General features: G+C 35.3%; 1 protein-coding gene across 2 annotated transcripts in view; it reads right to left on the bottom strand.

Moving 5' to 3' along the window:
• DCN (decorin) overlaps nucleotides 1-15,225 on the bottom strand; it is a 42,081-nt gene that overhangs the window by 11,926 nt on the left and 14,930 nt on the right. For both annotated transcript variants that reach the window (XM_059402361.1, XM_059402362.1), the window contains exons 3-5: nucleotides 11,302-11,414; nucleotides 3,781-3,994; nucleotides 2,852-2,965 (exon numbers count right to left, since the gene is read on the bottom strand). In XM_059402361.1, coding sequence (XP_059258344.1) covers nucleotides 2,852-2,965; nucleotides 3,781-3,994; nucleotides 11,302-11,414 — 441 coding nt within the window. The remainder of the gene's footprint in view (nucleotides 1-2,851; nucleotides 2,966-3,780; nucleotides 3,995-11,301; nucleotides 11,415-15,225) is intronic.

Here is a 15,225-nt window from a genome sequence, read left to right as displayed (position 1 = left end):
AAAGGGAAGTGATAGCCACGAGAAAGTTTGACAGTGGAAGAAAACTGCAATAGGATAGAGAGAGGCAAATTTATCAAGAATACCATAATCATTTGCCACTGTAGCAATATTTAGCTAAGAACCTATACTCTGCCTCCTTTTTTTCCCCCTTTCGTTTCCCTTCCCATTTTTAAGGTAAATATATTAAGAGCTTACTTTGGGCCAGCTACAATGTTTGCACATTATGCGTCTTATTTGTGTTTATTAATCCTCACAAATATCCTAGAAAACAGGTGTCATTAACAAATCCATTTCACAGCAAAACTGAGGTTTGGAGATGAGCAAAAATTAGCCTGAAGTCACAGAACAACTAAGTGGCAGAATTAGACCTTCCACCCATTTGGTCTACGTGGAGAATACATAACTCTCCACTTCACTCCACTGTCAATGTGTTTCCATCATTGATGGTAGATAGTGTATGGACATTAAGACTCCCAGAGGATGGTGCTTAAGGGCATAAGGCATAAGGGTCAAGCCTAGGAAAAGCAGACTTATCTGTTTTGTTGGCATAAATATGCATAGGCAGGAGTACTTAAGTTGGCAGCAGAGTACAATGGTCATGCCCATGAACTCACGTCAGCACAGCACAGTCCTGACTTGGCCACCTCCTAGCCCCAGGACCTTGGGCACGATGTACTTCGTGTCTTTAAGCTTCATTTTCCTCATTTATTAAGTAGGTATGATAATATTACTATAGAGGAATGGTTTGAAATTCATAGCAAAGAATCCATAAAAAGCCTTCAGCATGATACTTGGTATTAGTAAGTGCTTAGCAAAACTTCGTTACTATAATTTTTATAGTAAGTGTTTAATACATAAAAGTAAGCTAGAGATGGTGAGAAAAGAGCACCTAGAGTAAGGAGGAGAAATACCAAATACAGATCACTAAGTGATTATTTTGGAGGACGCATTAAGAAGGAGAGCAAAATCAAGGACTGTGTTTAATGCAAGTCATTTGGCAGCATGAAGTAGTGGAAAAGACCCCGACTTTAAATTCCAGCTTTTCTACTCCATTTCCTACCGCTCTATAGCTTTGGGCATTGCATATATTACATGTGTACATGTAATATATAAAAATATAATTTAAATTTTAAAATATTATTAAAATATAAAATATATTAAAAATATAAATATATACACATCTGCACTTGAGATAATATTAATATATATAACATAAAATAAACATAGATATAGATATGTACACCTCTGCACTGGGAATTTAAAAAAAAAAAAAGAATAAAACCACTTGTTATGATGCAACAAGTTGGAGGCCCAACATGAAGGTACTTCATACACTGTAGATCAATATCTACCTATCTATCATCTATCTGTCTATCTATCTAATCTGTACCAGCAGTTACTATTATAGGCATAAAACATCTTCTGTAGCAAAAAGACTGTGGAGAGAGCAAGGGATGGTAAGAAACCATTCTATGGAATATGTCTTCTTGGAAGCTGAGTTTCTGTGGAAGTACAGTGAAGGGTAGTGGTTTTCTGTGGGCAAGAACCTACATTTTGTACCCAGTCCAAGAACGAGATATCTAAGCTGAGAAAGGGCCAGATGGAGGGGAAAATTTGTGAATATAGAGGGGCTTTTGTGACACTAAAACCCTGGAGCAGGGAAAATGTGAGAATTAGAGGAATTGCTTTTTTTTGGTGAGTTGATTTCTTTTATGATTCACAAAGATTGGCTTCCTTGCCTCCCCCAGGGAACCCTTAGCATGAGGCCCTGTGATGACTGCTGCTGACCTGTCTGGCTTTGCTCTGGTGATAAGCTCCTTGAAGTCAGGTAATAGACCCTATTCATTGTCCTGTCTCTGGTGTTTGGTACTTTGCCTAAGCAAAATGAGTGTCAAAATAATTTTAAGAAATAATAAAAGGTAATATTAATTTACTACTTATTTGAATACCAGATATTTCTCTAATTAGTTATTTAATTTTAAGACAAACTAATGCTATTACACATTCATGAATAAAGAAATTGAGGCAGGGGCACCTGAGTGGCTCAGTTGGTTAAGTGGCTGCCTTTGACTCAGGTCATGATCCCAGGGTCCTGGAATCGAGCTCTTCATAGGGCTCCCTGCTCAGTGGAGAGCCTGCTTCACCCTCTCTCTCTGCCTCCTGCTCTGCCTACTTATGCTTTCTCTCTCTGTCAAATAAATAAACAAAATATTTTAAATATCTTAAAAATATTTAAAATATTTTAAATATTTTTAAAAATAAAGAAATTGAGGCATAAGTATTGAATAAACTTGTCCAAGGCCTTAGAGCCAATTAGGGACAAACTGAACTCAACCATACAGACCAAAATCCCCACTCTACAACATACAACAGGCACTATCATATAAGAGCATGACCTCTGTGGCTGCTCTTACTCATAAGGCCTGAGATGTCCTATGATGGAAAGGAATTCACTAAAAGATTGCAGACTCAAGTAAAAATTGGCTCAAGGTACATCATGTATCTTCTTTTTTAATGCCACTAAGGCATTCTGTTTTTTAAATAATTGTACATTTGTCTTATCACAATTCTTCTCTTTTATCACAATTATTTAACATGAAATCATTGTGTGTTGTTATATCTTAGAAGAGACTTAATAGGTAGAAGGGTCTAGCCATCTCTACTGTGGGCCTTGATGGCCCAGGAGTCATCTAGGCTCAAAAAAAAAAAAAAACCACTTCCAAGGGTAAACAATTTACCAGCAATAACATTGGCTACTTCAGTCACCATTTAAATTTCCAAAACAATTTTTTTTAAATGTTAAAGTTTTAAGATTTAGTTGTTCAGACTGCTTTAGAGAGTTTTCTTTCACCTTGAGGGATGGCAGTTATATTGGTGTCAGCAATGCGGATATAGGACAGCTTCTTCATTCCCTGGAAGGCTCCATTTTCAATTCCCGAGCTCTTCAGTGGGTTGGTGCCCAGTTCTATAAATGCAATAAATACAAAGCTTTAGCAGACAACATTAGGATATTGCAAATCAGAGTAGGGTCTGCTTCAATTTTTTAAGATTTTAAGGATTTTAAGAGAAATTAGGGTTGATAACAACTTGACTGAGAAACCAAAGAGAAATTAAAGGATACACTCTTCAAAGGGATATCAAACTGAGGCAAAATTTTCTTTTTTTAAAACAAACAACAAACACAATAAGAAAAAAATTTATGGAAAAAGCAATAGTGATGAAAACAATAACAAGAAGATTATTTAAAGTACATATACAGGATTGCACAGAAATCAACAAAAACACATGATAATAAGTCACACTTATTATGGTGTTATTACTTTCCTGAGATGAATTAAAATATGAAATAATTTGAAATATTAGCATCTTGTAAGCCAATTATAAAATCATCATTTTTACCACACATGGAGCAAAACGTTAGAACACATTGTTTAAAGTGAGTGATTTACAGATGTTCAGAATAGAAGCAATTCCCATGATGGAAAGGTATCCCCACATATCTCTAATCAATCACTACCTAATTCCATCTCATATCTTGGGCATACAGTAGGGTGACTTTGGCCCTAGAACTTCTCCACATTCTCAGATCCTCGAGGACGAGACACAAAAACATTGTAAGGTACGATTCCAAATCTCATTTCTGCCGATTTTGCTACTGTTACTCCTACAGGCTAAAGATATGTAAGCTCTGGCTGGTCTACCTCCTGCAGCTATAGCTTACTTGGAATCTTCTAAGGAGGACCTTCAATCCTGGCCTTAGAGTTTTAAGAATATCTGTACCTATGACGATCATCTGGTTCAGTCCATTGAACACAGCTTTCCGCACTTTGGTGATCTCATTCTCATGGGCACGCAGCTCCTGAAGAGTTTTGGGCATTTTTTCTGGCAATTCCTTCAGATGATTCTTGGATAGATAAAGCCGTTCCAATTTCAACAAAGGTGTGAATGCTCCAGGGCTGATTTTGTTAATTTTGTTGTTGACAAGAATCAACGTCTATAGATAATGAACAAAAACGACACTTTAATTTCAACTCTCTCTCTCTCTCTCTCTCTCTATATATATATATATAGCAAGAAATTAGGGAAAAAAGTCAAATATTATATATATTGCAAGAAATCAGAAAAAATTAAGCAAACGTGACTCTTTCACTTAAGAAGTGTATGAGGATCTGAACATCAGGAGCATCAGGAATAAAGGTGATGAGATATAGGTTATAGGTTATAATATAGATACATAGATAGACACTTAATTTTTAAACAGTTAATACTTCTAAAGATTGAAACTACAAGAGTAACCCGAGATACCAGAAAAGAGTCCAGTGCATCCATCTCCCAGCCTAAAATCCATCTTCATTGACTGCTGCCATGAATTCTAGTACCAAACGGTGACATCAATTTATATTACCACAGCAACGTAAAAGAGTAAAATTTTTGTGCTTTCTTGCAGCCTTATAAATTTAGATCTATTTTTTTCAAAAAGTTTGTCAAATTAGTACACCATGTTGTACCTCATTATAATTTCTTTGCATTTCTTTGTCACTTGAAAGGTTAAATGAATTTCCTTTTGTTCTGCTACTGTTTTCTGTACTTTTTGGAGAGAAAGGATTACCTGATCACAATACTACTCATTTTAGTAAGTTTTAATATATTTTAATAATTGGTCTACAGAAAATAAAGATGTAATTAATATGAAATGCAGAGCTTAAATATATTTTTCTTCTGTTTTTGTCCTTTTTACATATAAAGGTTTTATGTAACCAAATGTGCTAATATATTTGGTAATTCTCAAATTTTTGTTTCTGCAAAATTGCTTCTCATTCATTACTGGTATATGTATAGCTATTGCTGAGCTTATTTTTGGATACCTCTTTCTCTTCCAGTGATATGTATGTCTATAGAACCATGCTTCTTATTATACTAAATCTTCTTATCAATTAATCCTAAGGAATTCAGAATCATTTGAGTATGGTCTAAGAAACCTCATTTTCAATTATAGTGGATTTATGTGCATATATGAAAAGCACAGGAACAAAAAAAGAAAACAATGAGAACTTCCAGATTCAGAAATGCAGGAATACTTTCTGAAGGTAACAGCTGGTTAGTTAACACATGTATATGCTCATGGAGTTCACATTACTTGACTAACTAAAATTCCTTCTAAGTAATAGTTTTTCAGCTAATCCTAAAAGATGATGGGTTGATTAAAACAAAACCCCAGGAAATTCCAATGAATATTACAGAAAATTAAAAAAACACATGAGAGTTAAGGTCATAGGAAATTAATACTAACCAGTAAAATGTCCAGGAAATTAGTAAAAGCTAGAGCCAGAGGAGAGGTTTAAGAGGACTCGCATCATTGAAAGACACCCAAAGTGGCAGATGCTTAATCATGAAGCAAGAGGAGATCTTCTATTGCTATCTATGAAAGACAACTCTGAAAGCTAGATATCATTCAATGCATTCAACATGGTCTGAAAATCTGATTATTTTATGTTAAATATCAAAACCTAGTATGAAGAATCACCCTGATGATCTATTATCTGCCATTTCCGCTAATAAAATATCGTCTTTTTTAAACTAGATAATAACTAGATGATGTCTCTACCTGTGAGCATGCCACCGTAGTGTCTGCTATTAAGTCTTGGGGGTTGTGTGACATTTGCCCCAATTATTTCTTCAGTACAGTGAGAATAATAATAGCATCTACAGGGCATACATGATAATGTATATAGATTTATTTGCAAAGCACCTTTCAAATGGCAACATTCCTACTCTCAAATTTTAAAAAAATTTGTAACATAAATAAACTCTGTAAATTTTAGTCATAATGAGGTAAAATCTCAAGACCTATATGAATTAGAATTTCACATAGGTAAGGCAGCTCTTTCTGCCATTGGTCCTGTCCCCATGCTTTAATAAAACCACCTTAAAGAAAAATCCACAGGTGAAAAAAAGTTAATTGCGTATATACAGTATTGCTTAAAGATGGTTGATATTAGTGCCAAAAAGACACAGTGGTATGTATTTAAGAAAGCACCCTTACAATTATAACAGGCAATGACAAGATGTTGAGATGGGAAAACAAAAGAAAACTAATTCCATTGGCTAATGCAAAAGACCAGCTAAACCAAAGAAAGAGTCAAAGGTGAACCTCAGGTATTCTTTAGGAGATGAGCTGATGAAAAGCAGAAAGCTCTTCCTGTAAACAGCCCAAGGTGATCTCCAAATATGGTTCACTATTGACTTGGCCCAGAAAATCCTATAAGATCACACAAATCAGGATGTTCAAATCTTTGTGTTTGCTTTAAGAACGCACATGAAACTGCCTAAGCCATCAAGAGCATGCATATCGGAAAAGCCACCAAGTATCTGAAGGATGTCACTTTGGGAAAGCCATGTGTGCCACCTGGTCCCTACAATGGTGGAGTTGGTAGGTGAGCCCCTGGCCAAACAGTCACTCTTGGACACAGATGGCCCAAAAAGAGTACTAAATTCTTACTGCACATGCTTAAAAATGCAGAGAGTATTGCTAAACTTAAGAATTGTAGATTCTTTGGTCATTGAGCACATCCCAGGGAACAAAGCTCCCGAGATGCAGTGTTGAATTGATAAGACTCACGGCCGATGAACCCCTCCCTGCAGGAGCTCTCCCTGCCGCACTGAGAGGATCCTCACTGAAAAAGCAGAAAGATCTTAAACCAGAAGAGGCAGTTGCACAGAGGAAAAAGATATCCCAGAAGATACTGAAGAAACAAAAATTTGTGGCCTGCGAGTCAATTCTGCATAAAACAAATTCAAATAAAAGTAAAAACAGAGAAGAAAGGAAAAGGTAAAAGACAAGCAGAATCAGTTTATCATGACTTTGCAAAGATGGGATAGAAGTCTGAGGAGAAGAGATAAAATTGAAGCACAGCCTCAAAAACCAGGATGACCTACTTCTTTGGTAACTAAAGAAAAAGGGATCTAGCCTGGGAGGTAGGGGAGAGGTGATGAAGAAGGCGACTGGCAATGGAAATGAGTGAAAGCAGGAATAAAAACATTTTCGCCACCTTCATCCAAGAAGGAGATCAAAAGAAACAAACTTGCAGTTATAAAGTGTATAAGGACAGGGGAGGTAAGGTACAACATGATGACTACAGCCAACATTGTGGCATGGTATATATAATTGAAGGTTGCTAAGAGAGTAAGCCCTAAAAGTTCTCCTCACAAGGAAAAAAACATTTTTTTCTTTTCATATATATGAAAAATATGAAAAGAATATGAAAAAAATATGAAAAGAAAAAATGTTTGTTTCTTTTTCATATATATATATGAAAAGAAAAAAATGTTTTATATGTATATTGTATGTGTGTATATTATATATATATAATATTATATATGGTGGATGTTAACTAAACTTATTATGGTGATCATTTTGCAATATATGAAGTCATTATGCTATACATCTTTAAACTTAACACACTGCTGTATGGCAATTATAGTTCAATAAAATTGGAAGAAAATAATCTTGAAACCTGGCTTAATATGATGTAGTTTTCTCCAAAGTCACTTATATGTGGTTTATATTGCATCAGGTATGGTTTTAAGGAATTGTATGGTTACTATCATATTTATAGGCAATTAACGGACTCAATTCACAGTGCTCCTGAGTTTCAGTCTCAACATTTGGCTCTTATTTGTGAGTGACAATGAACATGCATGACTTATAGTGCGTGACTAAGTAACCTTTCTGTACCTGGATGTCCTCTTCTGTATAAAGGCGTTATTAAGAGTGTCCACCTCAAAAGAATGGTTGTGAAAATTAGTAAGTGAGTGTGTATAGGTATTAAGCCTAGTATATAGTAATTGCTAGACAAGTGTTTACTACTACTCAATCTTTAACAATATTTTATTTTTAGTTAAAAAAACCTCCCTGACTAGATTTTTTAAGCATGAATTCAAAGGAAATATATTAAATGTTGGCACTATAATATTTAATTTTCCATTATTTCACAGGATAACTGTGTTTTTTGATTACATACGAGTATAAAACTATTCTTGCACAGTATGTACTACTCATCATGTGACACAGAGTCTAAAATGATAAAACTATTGAGAAGAGAGGAAGCGTTCTGTCAAATCCTTTCTATTTTAATCGTTGCTGAAGTTTCACTTCTCGTCCTCCTTTTCATTCAAGTGTGGCTTTCCTGGCTGAAATTATAATGTTTATTTGCATAATAACAAGGATAGAAACTATCATGAATGAAAGAGTAAGAGAAAACTAGCTGTTTAACATCCTCTGAAGAGTTGGAAGCTCTAATAAACGCTTTCTCTCTTCCATGTATACTTTGAAGTAGAAAGAAAGAGATTGCTAAGATGGTAGTTGCCTAAAGCATACAGAGAAAGAAACATGGAAAAGAAAGAACATATTATTACAAATGCCAGATTTAATGACAGTGTCACAGAAACAGATATCTTTTATTTAAGGACATGCAGAGTTTAAATAAATTATTTAGATTATACTTAACAATATAGAAAGTTAGGATTAGAGTAAGAGAATTTTCCTCCCTTAAAAAAATTAGCTTTAGGGTAAACTTATAAAAATAAAATGAAGTTTTAAATTTTAGTTCATTGAAAATAATATTAAGTTTTTCTTAATTAATCTTTTAACAGATCCGGTGATAGTTTAAATAGTCAATGACAAACCTTAATAATAAAATTATTAATGGTATCACCATTGTCCCACTCCCAGGGAAAGCATACCATGGAGGCAGAGAAAGGGTGGGTTGAGACTCAGGCCTGGCATCTTAACAGTGAAGATGGATCCCACTGGTTCAAGATTTGAAATCTCTAGCTCAAGCCTTATCCTCACTTTTTCTAGCCTGTCTTTCACTCTAGCCACCTCCTATCTGCTTATTTTCTTCTTTCCTTTCCTTTTGTAGAGAAAAACCCTCTTTTCCTTCTCATCCTTTCAAAATTCTGCTAACCCTCTAAAAAGCCGTTTGTCCCATATTCTCTCACATACTGGTCACCTGATGTAGGATATGTCTGATCTGTCTGAGAGCATTCACTACTTACATTACATTGGTCTCCTATGGTTGGAGATAAACTGACTATGCCATTTTATTTGCCACTTTTGTTTATATTAATTGTTCCACAGAGAATCTTAAAATCTTAAGGAAAAAATCTTTACAACCTTCTAAGAATATGGTATATTTTCACCTAGTGGGTGTTTATTGCTTTTCTCACTCTAGCTGTCAGAAAATTCTATTTAAATCCTGTCCTGATTATATTAGTTCTGTAACATAAGATGACCAGTTTATTTTACATTACATTATTTCCCTTGAATCTATATTTCTTATTCTAAAGCATACCAGCCAGATGTCTTATTTTTATATTTACATGTATTGCCTATTCTTACTATAAATCCCTTCAATTATTTTCTATAATGGTTACAAGAACTAAATGAATCTGAAATTAGAGTTTTCTGTTTATACTCCCAACCTTAAAAATGTATTTCTCTGCTATTCATCATAAGAACCTATAAACTTATCTCTACATACAGGTCAATCATAACTAAACAACTCTCTCCATTGTTTTCGGAAACTTCTAACACTATACATTGCATTTTTTTAAAAGATTTTATTTATTTGACAGAGAGAGGCACAACGAGAGAGGGAAACACAAGCAGGGGGAGTGGGAGAGGGAGAAGCAGGCTTCCCACTGCGGGGAGCCCGATGCGGGACTTGATCCCAGGACCCTGGGATCATGACCTGAGCCGAAGGCAGAGACCTAATGACTGAACCACCCAGGTGCCCCCTATACATTGTATTTCTAATGTTGAGCAAAACTCTGCTTCCCTGAAATTTCCACTCAATTGTCAAGAGGACAATTCCGTCATCTTACAGTTGAAGCAAGTAAATTCAATTTCTCTTTTCCAGCATGGCCCTTCAAAATTGTCACTCATGACCTCTTTCACTCAGTTTGGGCATCCATATCTCTGTCAATTCTGCCTATCAGACATGGTTTCCAAATTCTTTATCCTCATGATAACCATTCTGTGGATACTCAACAGTTAATGCCCTCCTTAAATGTCTTGCCCAGGACCATACTTAATATTTCAAGAGTGGTCTACCAGAGTAGAATACAGAGACAGTGAGACTTGCAGTATTTATTTTGGACATTGAAGGTTGGCTTATTTATACTAAATGTGCAATGATATTCTGAGGGGAAACTACTTTCTATTTATCTCACAGGTAGAGAGCTGGATTAGAGCATACAGTTTATTAGGATTCTGATCCCCTACCTGAAAAGACAATGCACTTACTCGGACAGAAGGCTTCCTTAGCAATGCTGAACCCTATTTGACAGGGTTGGTCATCCTCCATTTACCACACACCCTCTCCCAACTATAGTTATACTCATTCTTCGTTCTTTGTGAGTTTCCTTTGTGTCCTGGGAAGATAAACTCTGGGGACTACCTTACCCAGATGATCTTGACCCTGGCCCCCAGTTAAGTTCACCTATAGGAGACACAGACAGGAAATAAGGAGGTAAGACTACGGCTCCCCACCTCTTTCAAGGTGGGCTTGGGTGTTTCATAATGCTTCGTTGGTTCCTATATCCCTCTGCAAATCATCCCTTCAGTAATGCCTTCTCTGTGAACACTTTCGAGAGTGCCACCAATTTTCTGCTGGAATCCTGTTTGGTAGACTGGATGTGTGACATAATAGAGTAGAGGTAAGTAAAAATCACAATTAAAGCACAGATACAGATAAGAATGCAATAAGCAAAGTTCTAAATACAAAGCAAGCTATAGATATATAGATATTTGAAGATAGAATTATATTTACTAAGTAAACTACAGATGGCTATCCCTTTTTCTCTTGGTGCTAATCTTTGAGCCTTTACAACATTGGCACCTCTTAGAAAACTAATGAAAGAAGACCAAAGAGATAAACTAATACTAAGTTCAGTAATCCATTTTGTATTTTGCTCCAATATTGAAATGGAATCTCTGGAATCTACCTAGGAAGATAAAGACTTAAATTCATGAAACGTAAGAGAAGACTAAGATATGAAGTATTTTTGAGGATACAAAGACCAAAGATCTATGGGGTAAATGTAAGAAAATTGGCTGATTTTTTTTAGGGGTTAATGAATATGATGCTTTGCTCCCCTCTCACCCCCTAAATAGAGGATTTAATAAATGCCTCTATGCTTATTTATTACCATATAGTACTCCGAGCCTTGTTTTGAAGAATCCTGTGAGTCAGATCTTGTTACAACTCAAAAACAAACAAACAAACACAGAACTCTTACATGAAGGTTCTTCAGGTTCTTGAAGTCCCCATCTTTGATTTCGGTTATTTTGTTGTTTTGCAAGTCAAGCAGCGTAGTGTCAGGGGGAAGATCTTTTGGCACTTTTTCCAGACCTTGTGTGACAGTAAAAGAAATAATGCAGTCAGTAAGAGGGACACAGGACCACAGAATCACAAAGGATGTGCTCACAAAAAAATCAATGTTGCAATGAAAGTTTTACTACTATCATATTTTTCTTCTTCTAGGAATTACATCGACTATAATTTAAAATATCTGCTTTATTCTTTCCAAAGAAGTCAAATGCTCTATGTATTTTTTAAAATTATACACTGACCACATTATTTTTCCCATGTAATTACTTTGCTGTGTAAAACTAAAATTCATATTTTGTAAGAGAGTGGCTGAAAATTCTCAGGGCACATTAAGGTGTTACCTCATTGTTCTTGTTTTAGAAAATAATTCCTTGGATCAGTGTTAAGTGCATGTGATTTCTAAATTTATGCCTTTCTACATAAATGTACCATTTAGTAGAGAAGAGCTTTAGCCAAATCACTGAAGATCCATCTGACCTAACCTACCATTGCCAGAGGGGTACATTCAAAATGCTTCTGTTTCTTCCATTGGCTTTGTTTCATATTGATGTAGGAAGTTAAGCAGAAATTTGATATTCTATTAAAATTCTATCAAATTCATGTGATCTTTTCTGTATTTGAGATTGCATAACATACATCAGAAAAGTTTTTCCACCTCTCCATCGTACTTGAAGCTGAAATTCTTTCATTCACTCAACAAAGCCAATAGAATACCTCCTAGACATCATCAGTTTATCAGGTTCTGAGAACGCAGCATGACCAAGACAGAAATTGCCCACATCCCTGTAGAAAATACAATTAATCTACAGCTTTCAATTAAAAGGAAAACTGTAACAGGGAATGCAATTGTTATGTTGGAAAGATGTCTTTTCAATTTTGAACCTTATGTAAGTGTGTGCTGTTCAATTATCATGGTAGTCATCGTGCTGTCTTCAAGTCCTCCATGAAAATTACAGAAAGTGTATCTGAAATCACCTACCTTCTAAGTTCTCTGCAAATAACTTTTTTACTCACATGACTCTGTTGATAGTGGGGGAAAAAAAAACTAGTATCCAATTCAGAGATCAACGGTTATTATAAATTTAAATATCAAAATGCATGTGATTCTAAACATACATAAATATATTCCAAGAACTTACTACAGAAACAGTTCACAGAGAAATGACAAGAGTGAAGTGTTTTCGGTGATAAACAGCTATCTTGTAGGAGGATTTTTAACGGCATTATGCAGTAATGATCACTGCCATTTTCAGAAATGTCAGTTTGATAATTTCATGCAATTAGGAGTGGCAGTCTTCTGCCAAATCTTTGATAATTAGTGTTCTCCAACCAAGTAAAGACACATTGCCTTTCATTTGAGAAAAAAAAAAAAAAAAAAAGTTAACTGCCTACATTTCTTTATTACTCCATGGGCTTCTTTGTCAAAGTTTTAATTTCCACTTATGCTCACTTTTATACATTATTGAACTTAAATCCCAGTGACTCTTTTAACATTTGTTCAAGCCTAAAGCGCAGATAAATTTCAGTTGTGGAGGGAAAAAATGATATATCTGCTTGGCTAACAATTTTGGTTATGTTGTCCTTCTAGAATTTTAGGAATGTCTTGTGGTGAATTGTATACATTATTTTTTTGGAAGACTTAGCATAAAAAAATCTTAAAGCTTGGAATCTTCACATTTTAATGCTTAGAAAGTCATTTTAATGATTAAAATCATAACCCTACTATCTTCTCTGAGTTACTAATAAATTTATATCCATCTCAGGGATTTTACATATTCATATTTTTATAAAACTTTGTATTTATTCTGACATCAGATGCAAGAACATACTGTTACATTTAAGGTCTAGCCAGGGCATTGCACTGTCGACTAGTTTTTCCAGCAACTACAGGCAGAGTAAAACAGAGACATTATCCTAGTTATGAGTTCTTAGAATGTCACAAAGGGAAGGACGATTAAGTAACAGCTAGTCTATGATTCCAAATGCTGATCAGATGGACTCTATAATGAGGTTCTTATCAGTCTATATCAAAATTAGAAAAACAAATGAGTACAATGAAGTTAGTTTTAATATAAATTACATATAGACACATACTCACATACATGGATACACACATTTCTGAAACTAGCTTCTGCTTCTGTATTAAATATATCTTCTTAAAAATCATTATAATAAGCAGATGCCAGGTTGTTGTTATTTTGTTGAATTTGGTTTTCACCTTATAAGAAATTAACTTGTTCAACATTCAAACAATCTCACTGGTCCCAGAAATTAAAGAACTTCTAAACTAGTCCAATACTCCCTTTTATGGGTAAAGAAACAGAAATCAAATGAAATTATATGACTTTGGGTTGCCTGGGTGGCTCAGTGGGTTAAATCCTCTGCCTTGGCTCAGGTCATGATCTCGGGGTCCTGGGATCAAGCCCTGCATCAGATTCTCTGCTTAGCAGGGAGCTTGTTTCCCTCTCTCTCTCTGCCTGTCTCTCTGCCTACTTGTGATCTCTCTTTCTCTCTGTCAAATAAATAAATAAAATATTAAAAGCAAAAACAAAAGCAAAAAAACTTCTATTAAAAAAAAAAGAGAGAAATTATATGACTTCACTAAGGTTTCTCATGTTTAATCTAAACCAAGAACAAGATGGTATGAGACCTCACTCTAGAACTATGCAACATACCATATGTACTTGTACACAGTTTGTATTTTTTTTAAAAGAAGTTGATCTAGACTGTTCCTTGAACATACTATGCTTATTCTTAACTATTCGTTTTTGCTTTTGTTCTTATCATTTCTGTTTCACGGAATATTCCACCCACTCATTTCCTTCAAGCTTCATTCTCACAACTCTTAAAAGTGCTCTAACAACCCCTTTACCCCCTCCTCTACAATATTCATCCTAACCACACCAGACAATGGTGACCACACAGCCCCTGCCAAACTCCTGTTTGTATATAAGCTCATGAAGTATTGTCCTGCACTTTAGTTTTCTTTCTTTTCTGTAAGTTCTGGAAGAGCTGGGACAAATGACTATATTTCATGAGAGTTGTGGTCTTACCGCTTCATATATAAAGGTATCTTTTTGATTGATTAGTTTTTTTTAAGATTTATTTATTTAACACAGAGAGAGAGAGAGAGAGAGAGAGATCACAAGTAGGCAGAGAAGCAGGCAGAGAGAGAGGGAGGAAGCAGGTTCCCCGCTGAGCAGAGAGCCTGATGCGGGGCTCCATCCCAGGACCCTGAGATCACGACCTGAGCTGAAGGCAGAGGCTTTAACCCACTGAGCCACCCAGGAACCCCAACTGATTGATTAGTTTTAAAATTATAGTCTGTCCTGCTGTCCCATGGTGAAAAGTTCATGGTCATGGCTTCAAGATCTTTCCTGCTATGTTTTGGTACAATCCTCTTTTCAGATCCTGCTTTCATAATGGTTCTTACTTTCCTTGGAAGTACTTGAATACAACTGGCTATAATAATAATAATTTTCCTTCTGTTTCTTGGTTGGCCAGAAATATTTTAGGAATAAATATTACCATCAAATATGTCATCTCCATTATCTGCATCTGAAAATTTCTCTCAATGTCTTCTGTGTCTTTGACATATTTGTGAGGAACTTTTGGCTACATGTGTCTGAATGATACTATCTTTCTCGTCCCACATGATAACTGATCCAATGGTACAGTTTCTCAGTATGCCATGTATTTCGCATGGGAAGAGACCAATTATAAACCTTTGGATGGAGAAACAGACCCTCATTTATGTATAAGTATTGTCAAAAATAATCAAGCAAATAATGAATATTGAATCTGGTTAAGCCTCTAGATGTAACTCCCAATT

The sequence above is a fragment of the Mustela nigripes genome, chromosome 6, assembly GCF_022355385.1.
Source record: "Mustela nigripes isolate SB6536 chromosome 6, MUSNIG.SB6536, whole genome shotgun sequence".
Taxonomy (NCBI): domain Eukaryota; kingdom Metazoa; phylum Chordata; class Mammalia; order Carnivora; family Mustelidae; genus Mustela; species Mustela nigripes.
Note: the sequence above shows the minus strand (reverse complement) of the source record. Positions and strands in the feature narration are given on the sequence as shown.